Raw genomic sequence first — 8809 nt, 5'->3', positions numbered from 1 at the left:
GAGTCAAAGATTGTAACATGGATTTGGAAAACTTGTTCAAAACACCACCTTGTGTTTTTCCTCAAGAGATTCTACTATTGGTGAGGATAGAAGCTGTGTCTACATCTCCACCTACTGCTTCCTCTTCGTCAATGGACATGAAGACAGATTTTGAAGAATATTACCTGCTTCCAAGTGTAATATCTCAGGAACGATTACAGAACATGGTCTTTCAAGATCTTCATGACTTCTCCTTCGAGGAAGATTCCTCAACTTTGTCGCCTTCCATGTGCGAGTTGTATGTTGCTTCTCTGTTTGACTGACATTAATAAATCTTTTATCGTCAGAAAGACAGATGCATTCTTCTTTACGAGTTGCACCATACATGACCACCATACATAACTGCATCCTTAACATCAGTGGATCCCTTAACTACTAATACACGATTCATGTACACCCTTACGCAGCGTAAAGTTCAACTTTTGAAAAAACAACTTTGAAAAAAAAATGCGCATTTTGTCTTCATCAACCTCAGCCGATAAGAAACGATCCAGAGAGGACAATGATTCGGAATCAGCATCATCAGGCTCTTCTTACTCGTCCGATCAAGACACAAGTACTCCACAACACACTCTTCTTCAACACATGATCAAGAAGAATAAATCTTCCGATGGTGCAGGATCATCCTCTCGTCCCTCAGATTCATCAAGATTACCATTCCAAAATGAAGTGATTGAAACAGGGAATAGATCCTCCGAAGAAGATCTTTCCTCTCTACCCAAAGATCAATTGATTGACTTGTTTTGGAATTCAAAATTAAAACGTCAAAAGAAATTATTATTTCCTCCACAGAAAGAACAGTCAAAAAAGAGAGACAAGTTTCAAACAACATTTTACGGATACTGTCGTGGATGCAATGAAAAAGTGAATGGTGGATTACAATCCATGAAAGATCACATTTTAACATGTACACGGCTGAATAGCTTCTCCACTAACAAACCTTGTGAAGATGTGATCATGAGATTTAGAGTATGTCCAAAATATGCGAATGATTGGAACAAAATGTGGCTATTTGTTGAAATGTCCTTTGACTCCAAAATGACAGAATTGGACACGTTACTAAGAAAATACTGGTGTGAATGTTGTGGACACTTGTCACAATTTCGTATTGAGGGTACCACTTATTCACAACCAGTGATGAATGCTTTTCCTTTCATGTTGTCTCACTTTTCAGACAAGCCACTCGATTCTCCAATGTACAGAATTTTCGATCGTCACGACGTTGGCAAGATATTTTCATACGAGTATGATATGGGTACAACTACCACATTAGAATTGGAATTGATTTCAATTGTGAAAAGCAATACAAAATTACCTGCCACACGCTTAATTGCAAGAAATGCACCCCAGAAATACAAATGCATCAATTGCAAATCTCCAGCTGTTTATATGGAAGCAAGCATGGTAACCGACTCGAGATATCCATTATGTGAGGAATGTGCCAAAGAGAGCAGTGATGAAGAAGATGAAGAAGACGACGGTGAAAGAAGTAGTGATCGTCTCAAAGACAATATTTTCAAAATTACCAACTCTCCACGAATGTGTGTTTGTGGTTATGAAGGAGAGTTGGATGATGATAATTACCAACCTTGAGTTGACCAACGATTGAAAGTGAATAAATTTTTAAACTTAAAGTTTGAAAAATACAAATTGTAAATTAAAAAAAAAATGAACATCAACAGCAATGATCGCACCGTGTTGAAGAAGAGTAAATTGCAAGAGATGACCCAACAAATTGATCCAAGACATTCGTTGGATCCCGAGGTTGAAGAGGTAGGTGGCTGAATTTTTTCAATTTACCATGATGATGAATAATATATTCAAATCCCACACAATTATCATCATCATCACACTTCCGAAAAACCACTACGTGCTGTTTATACTCATATATGTCGCCATCATCCAACAACCTCAACGTTGACTACATGGCATCAGATACTGCTTGAAATTGCCGACGACTTTATTGAATCTGTAACAACATTTGCCTGCTCCCTAGCAAAACATCGAGGCTCCGATACATTGGAAGTGAAAGATTTACAACTTCATCTTGAAAAGAACTGGAATGTCAAAATACCTGGCTTTACACAAAGCTCGCTTCAAAATGGTGGAACGTCCGAAGAAGTATCAGCCCGAGCATTCAAACGACCAACTCAAACCGAAGCTCACAAACAACGCTTGGTCTGGGTCAAGAAAGCGCAAGATCAATTGCAGAAACAAAAACAAAAACAAGAAAAGAAGTAACATACATTCGTGGATTGTTTGCATTCATGATTTTGTAATTTAAAATTGAAAGCCAGCACATGGAGACAGACAACAATAGTAATATTCCAACAAACAACCATACAACAACTTTGTTTCTCATCAGATTATTGTGAAAAATTCATCCACAACAGATTAATCTAAGATGATCTAAGAACGAATATTTATTTCATTAAAAAATTCACAAGAATGACTTTGAAACCTGAAATCGCTTTTTGAAAACGAAAACCGGCAATAACTTTTGAAACCTGATTTTTTCGATGAGAGCATGAAATCCGAGAGCTCTTTAACAACAAATAACAAACACTATTAATACGAAATAAATGTTCTTGTCACAGTTGACTTTGTAGGAAGCTGGTTATTATTTGTTCGTTAAATAAGCAGGACAGCCTTGTGGAGAATTCCAAAGATACATTACACCAGTACACTACTACCATCACTCTCAGATCTAGGTAATTTGGCAACACCAGTGTAAACCGAGCAAGAAGAGATTCCTTTTTCTCCAATCACACCCTCTGTTGTTGAGGTAAAGTTTTTAATTACTTTTTCCTTTTAAAAATTACCTTGTGTTAAAATAGTCTTAGACAATCGTGTCACGATAGTGTAATGATATACAACACAAGGTAATTTTTCGACGAATTGGTTTGGTTCAGAGATTGTTGTCCTTATTGAACAGAGTGTTGAAAAGTCCTCTCTTTGCTGAGGCAATATTCTTGGTCGCCGTTCAAAAAACCGGAAACCGGTTAAAGAACTGATTACCGGTCAAAAAATCGATTACAGGTCCAGGACCGGTCACAAAGAACAGACAAATAAAAATCGATTGCCCGTAAAAAAACCGATTACCGGTTTTGAAAACTGGCATTTGTCCACCAAGACAACAATAAATCTAGAAATTATGAGTTTATTCTACCACACGTATTAGTAGACACATTGATACACCAATCCCCTTCAAACTCAATTCATTTCTAACCATCGCACTATGGTACCTGTTGGAGTCTTGAATAAACTCCCATTATGCAACTACTAGCCTCACGGTAAAAGATTTGGTCAATGATCAACATTGACATGGTGCAAGCCTTCCAAAGGCTCTCAACACCTGCATCAATAGTGACACCATTAGTGATACCAATAAGGATCTCATCCTTACTGTCAGAGACTCATAGACAACAGGGTGAAAAAAAGTGTCCCTTAACACGGCAAAAAACCCTGCCCATGCAAGAGGAACGGATGTTTATCAGGAGCCATCGTTCATTCATCAATATGATATCAGAGCAGTGTCATCCATTTTATTATATGGACCACCTGGAACAGGAAAAACAATGCACTGAGTGATGCTCAAGGAATAACTCAAATAGAAGTGGGTAGACTCTGGTCTAAATCAAACCCTCATGAGTATGCTGCAGGTTTGACGTTGGTTGTGCATTATCCCACAAGATCCAATCCTTCTACTAGATTAACATTTGTACATGTATTTAACATAGAGTAAGTATGTTTCGCCACAATATTCCAACCCTGCTATCAGAGATATGTATAGAATTGGGTCTGAGCCTTTATTATACATATCCAGGTTTGTGACTATGTCAGTCGGTAACAATATCCAGAGTTATGAATACAAAGAGGTCTCTCAAGAGCTGGACCCTCCTTCAAACGACCCACCTTTAATACCGTTTTCGATAAATGCCACAACCACAAAAACAAGGGCCATTCAAAGTCTTTCTTTATGGGCATATAAAGAACGATCTGGTAAATTGTGGAAAATAACAGAGATAGCACCTGATTTTAGACCATTGTACGACAGTAGCGGCTATTTCATTTTGAAGAATACTCAACCAGGTGATGATAGGTTTGCCATTGGATCTTGGATTGATATTGATCAAAATCCAACATTTGTGCATTTTAAGTTCTTTGACCCTACGGGTTCCATTGTACTGGATGGTGATGTGTTTGACGGTCAATGGAGAACTGTGCCCACTTAAAAGAGGTTCCAATAGCGAAGTGTTGTAGTGTACTATTAGAGTAAAGATGGTGTTGGTTCAATTCCCTTTGGATGTAAATGCTTGATTTATTGTTATTGTTAATAGTGAGTTGTTTACCGGTTGTTCGCAAAATGACCGGTTGCTCGCAAAATGACCGGTGCTCGCAATCATCTTAGACCGTAAAAATAACCGAATTTTTGAATTATTTATGATCCGTGTTAGTGCCTCTCAGCTCTGATTTTGCTGAGAATGGCCTAAAACCTCTACAGGGGAAAATTCGAGGTTCAAGAAGTGATTTTTGAAGCTCTCGCCACACCTGCAACTGTGAAGGACAAACGTGAATACGAATGATGGAATTCTCTTATAAATGGGCATTTGTTTTCCTCATCATTGGTCCATGTCATTCCTGTCTTTTACCATCATCGATGGTCCGTGTTCGGTTCGTGTCGGTTGTTCGGTTCGTGATCGGTTGTTCGGTCCGTGATCGGTTCGTGATCGGTCCGTGTTCGGTTCGTGATCGGTTGTTCGGTCCATCATACCACTGGTTACTGTTTGGAAAGAGAGGGCCCTTCAACAAACTTTGTTAAAAATAAAAATGCAAAGCAACAACAACAATTCCGGACAAGCCTTGGCATGTTATCCTTGAACGAAATGAATTCAAATGTGGAGCTAGACAACCATCAACTTACACCCACGAAACGAATTCTGATCTTCATCTTCTCTATGACTATCTTACCGATATAAAATTCACACCATCAGACATCAATTCAGTAATTCGTATTTTTGAAGAAAATGCTATCAGAAGCATTGCTTGTTCTAAAGTCTTTTATTTGATGATGAAGAGATCATGTCATTTGCACTTCCAAAATCCATCATCAAAGCAGTGATTTCTTTCCGAATGCAACCCGAAAATGATAATCCAAACCAAAGATTTCACGTAAAAACAAGATTATGACTGAAGATGATGTCAAACAAATGTTCATAACAAAAGAGCTTTGTGGAATCGTTCGCATCTTCCTCAAAGAAAAAGAAACAAATCATAACAATACTGACATCGAAGATGATGATGAGTCAATTTATAGTTCGACTTCAAGGTAGATAAATTGTCATTATCCATTATTGTTGTTATTAATGATCGGTTTGTTTGACAATGTATAGAGTTCAATCATCACCCAACAACAGAGTATTTTTACCTTTTCAACTGCAAGAATATATGATCGAGAATTTTTATGGAGTGGCTCGACAATATTGTGGCTCCAACACCAATCTGAACGCTGAAAATTTCTTGAATGCTCTCAATAATTTTTTAAGTGCCTTAATTGTTGGCTTACAATTCAACAAAGAGAAAGATCAATCCACAAGATTACCATATGAGTATTATTGTTGCTTCCCATCACCAGAACATATTAATTATATTGTTATTGGTGAATTTGAAAGAGCATGTCGTACTTTTGCCATGCTTTCAGATACTGAATATGAAGCTCCAACCATTCATACTCTATTGTTTAATTTGAATATACCTGGTATTAAAGTTTTACTTACAAAAGAATTCAAATTGAAACAATATTCGAATAATGACATTGTGGAATTTGATAAATTGGAGCAGCAATGGAACAGAACACATCAACCACACAACTTGCTGCAAAATTTCAAAAACAAACAATCCAACACGCATATCACCATTGAAGGAATTACTTATCACAAACAACAAATTGAAAAACCAGAAACAAATGACTCTCAATTCCGAATATTTAAGCATTGGTGATTATGTTCTCCAATTAGATGAAAACAATCATGTCTACATCTGCCAAATTAAGCAAATCAAGCAGTGGATAAAAAGGAATAAGAAGAAAAACCTTTGCATGGATGGACGTTTCTAAAGAGTTTACGCAATTATGAGGAATTTACTTCGTTTCCAAGAACCGTCATTGTGGAGAACGGTTTTTTAGATCCAACATTTCCAGTTCCAAGTTGACCTAAAGATCAACCTAATGCTTTCTTTTGAAAGTCTTGAACATAACACTCGAAGCACATTTCCAAAGAGGAAGGTCTATTTCATGTTTTGTGGATGAGAAATAGCGTTTGTATATGGTTGTGCAACATTTCAAAGCCATCCTTTCATTTGTGTGTTTGACGTGTCCGTGTTTCATTGCGCGTTTAACGAGTGTTTTCAGTATTTTTGGTATGTCTTTGGGTTTCGATCATTTACACAAAGCCAGAACGAGAGAATTCTTCTCTTGCAGAAACCATTTCAAATTTTGACATGGGTAATCAAACAAGCTTCCCGATCCAAATTCTTTAAATATCTCATTCAACTCAACCATCTCGTCTATTATTAATGCCAAACAAAGTGAACCATTGGGGTAACCTTTTTGTAGGATTAAAGGATCACAATCGACAACTAAAGACTTGAGGAACGAAGATGAATCTTTGGGGGATGAAACAGCTAGATGAAATGTTTCTAATACTAAGCTCCATTCTATGGATTCCAACATCCCTGTTTAGAACATTGTTAAATCAAAAAGAATTGTAGCAAAGATGATCTTGCCATCGTCTGTGATCTTTTCGTTTGTCATAAAATTAAGGAAATCTCGAGTATTTTGACGTTGAGATACTGATGCTGACAGGAAATTGTGAAACTCAACAACTTGGATTTTACATAGTTCATTAAACTCACGACAAGCAAGGGCCTGGTTCAAAATTAGGAGTGACTTAACAATTTTGTTCATTTTTCAACAAAAAGGATTTTGAAAAAATTTTGTAAACCAGGTCAGGACCCCTTTATTACCGGTCAAAGAACCGATTACCGGTCAAGGAATCGATTACCGGCCACAAAGAATGAGTGGAATGAATATAATAAGGCTACTCTATTGTTTTTTGAAAAAGCACAAGTGTTGCAGAACAACTAAAAACATTGTTTATTATGTTCATGATTAAACAAGTTTGTTCATGGTTGGACCGGTCACAAAGAACCGATTACCGGTAAAAAAATCGATAACCGGTTTTGAAAACTGGCATTTAATCGTGACCGGTTATGGACCGTTAATCGATTCTTTGAATCATATTCTCAGTTGGCTTATCATTGGTTTTGGACTGATAAAACTTTTGAAACAATTCCAATGCTTCTTGATATCTTGTTTCAAAAAACAAGAGAGTTGCATTATTATATTCATTCCACTCATTCTTCTTTTCCTTTTGTGATAATTCATACATCCATTCATCGTTCTCTACTTGAAGCTTGGCTCCAATCTTTCGGTGTTGTGAATTAACACTTAACCCATTACAAAAAAACACTTACCTCATAAATGTGAACCTGGCTCTGTGGAATATTACATGAAACACTCGCCACACTTCCAAAACTGTTGATAAACATGTCATCCACTAGATTCTGAGTGTCAATGTATCGCAAATTAAATGTCTTTGCACAACCATTCTTGACAGGTTCAGAACAAACCATGTTCACATTCAAATGCTTTGCCACATCCATCAACATGCCCAAATTATGCCTTCCACTGCTCAACACACTAAATTGTTTCATATCTTGACTTCCAACATTTCCACACAGACCCTCTTGAGTGACAATAGAAAATCTAAAATTCATTCTATCGCCATGAGTTTGTGATTTCTCATTTCTCCATTTCATGTACTTGAGTCCTAATAATTTTTCATTCAACATGTGACAGAATATAGCTCCCTTTTCTTCATGCTTTTGTTGATCTCGTGTCGCGTTCAGTGCAATAATCAGAGAATCATTCTCAAGATAAGAAATTTGAGAAGCTCCATTCACTCGACAAATCGTATTCAACTGATCATACACGTCGCTAGTATTATTGTGTTGAGAGAATAAAAAAACACAATTCACAACACCCATGCTCATTATTCCTTAACCTACCTTAATAAAAGTACCACTTCATTTGGAGAAATTGAATGAACCCATTCATTTAACCCTTCCAACAACACTTGAACCAATGTCACTCTTCTCTTTTCGAGATATAATTGAAACTTGTTATCTTTGGAAATGTACTTTTCTTGAAGCTCCATGATGACGTGAAGAAGAAGAAGCTTTGGAACTTTCCAAAGAATTTCTACCACTTGCTCTTTCCGAACTTGACACGAGTGAGGTTTCATCTTCTTTCTTTTGGTAATCTCCTTATTCTTCTAAATAAACCGATCCAAGCCCATATGTGCCACACTTTCGAATAATTCAATTAATTGTAAATACTTCGCGATTCGAACAGAGAATAACACTCCAACACGTATGCCCACTGCAATAATCAATAGAGATCCCAAAATTGCAGCAATGACAGCAATCACGATCGAACTAAAAAATTCCATTGAGGTGTGACACTAATCCGCTCTCGTCACGCTGCATAATTAGATCCATACCATCAATAACTGAAAACAACTTTCAATGCCCATCTCACATGATACAGCATCTTCTCACCAAAATGACCGTGTCTGTGCCTATCATAGTTTACTCCTGTGCTATGTAAAAGTCGTAGATTAAATTGATGCATTTTGGAAATGAAAGTTTG

General features: G+C 36.9%; 5 protein-coding genes across 5 annotated transcripts; 4 read left to right on the top strand and 1 right to left on the bottom strand.

Annotated features, from left to right (window-relative positions):
* Positions 1 to 486: 486 nt before the first annotated feature.
* C9374_012223 (uncharacterized protein) lies at positions 487 to 1632 on the top strand (the record flags this gene model as incomplete). Its single annotated transcript, XM_044687966.1, has 1 exon — positions 487 to 1632. One exon carries the CDS (start codon positions 487 to 489, stop codon positions 1630 to 1632), a length of 1146 nt encoding a protein of 381 aa, XP_044542531.1.
* A 75-nt stretch (positions 1633 to 1707) lies between these two features.
* On the top strand, positions 1708 to 2280 carry C9374_012222 (uncharacterized protein; the record flags this gene model as incomplete). Its single annotated transcript, XM_044687965.1, has 2 exons — positions 1708 to 1812; positions 1975 to 2280. The coding sequence occupies 2 exons, from the start codon at positions 1708 to 1710 to the stop codon at positions 2278 to 2280; spliced, it is 411 nt and encodes a 136-aa protein (XP_044542530.1).
* Positions 2281 to 3875: 1595 nt separating this feature from the next.
* On the top strand, positions 3876 to 4274 carry C9374_012221 (uncharacterized protein; the record flags this gene model as incomplete). The annotated part of the gene is made up of 1 exon (XM_044687964.1): positions 3876 to 4274. The coding sequence occupies one exon, from the start codon at positions 3876 to 3878 to the stop codon at positions 4272 to 4274; it is 399 nt and encodes a 132-aa protein (XP_044542529.1).
* Positions 4275 to 5225: 951 nt separating this feature from the next.
* On the top strand, positions 5226 to 6039 carry C9374_012220 (uncharacterized protein; the record flags this gene model as incomplete). The annotated part of the gene is made up of 2 exons (XM_044687963.1): positions 5226 to 5368; positions 5433 to 6039. The coding sequence occupies 2 exons, from the start codon at positions 5226 to 5228 to the stop codon at positions 6037 to 6039; spliced, it is 750 nt and encodes a 249-aa protein (XP_044542528.1).
* A 1277-nt stretch (positions 6040 to 7316) lies between these two features.
* C9374_012219 (uncharacterized protein) lies at positions 7317 to 8315 on the bottom strand (the record flags this gene model as incomplete). The annotated part of the gene is made up of 3 exons (XM_044687962.1): positions 7317 to 7523; positions 7573 to 8095; positions 8167 to 8315. The coding sequence occupies 3 exons, from the start codon at positions 8313 to 8315 to the stop codon at positions 7317 to 7319; spliced, it is 879 nt and encodes a 292-aa protein (XP_044542527.1).
* Between the last annotated feature and the right edge of the window lie 494 nt (positions 8316 to 8809).

This window comes from Naegleria lovaniensis, assembly GCF_003324165.1.
Source record: "Naegleria lovaniensis strain ATCC 30569 chromosome Unknown tig056, whole genome shotgun sequence".
Lineage (NCBI taxonomy): Eukaryota > Heterolobosea > Eutetramitea > Acrasida > Naegleriidae > Naegleria > Naegleria lovaniensis.
Note: the sequence above shows the minus strand (reverse complement) of the source record. Positions and strands in the feature narration are given on the sequence as shown.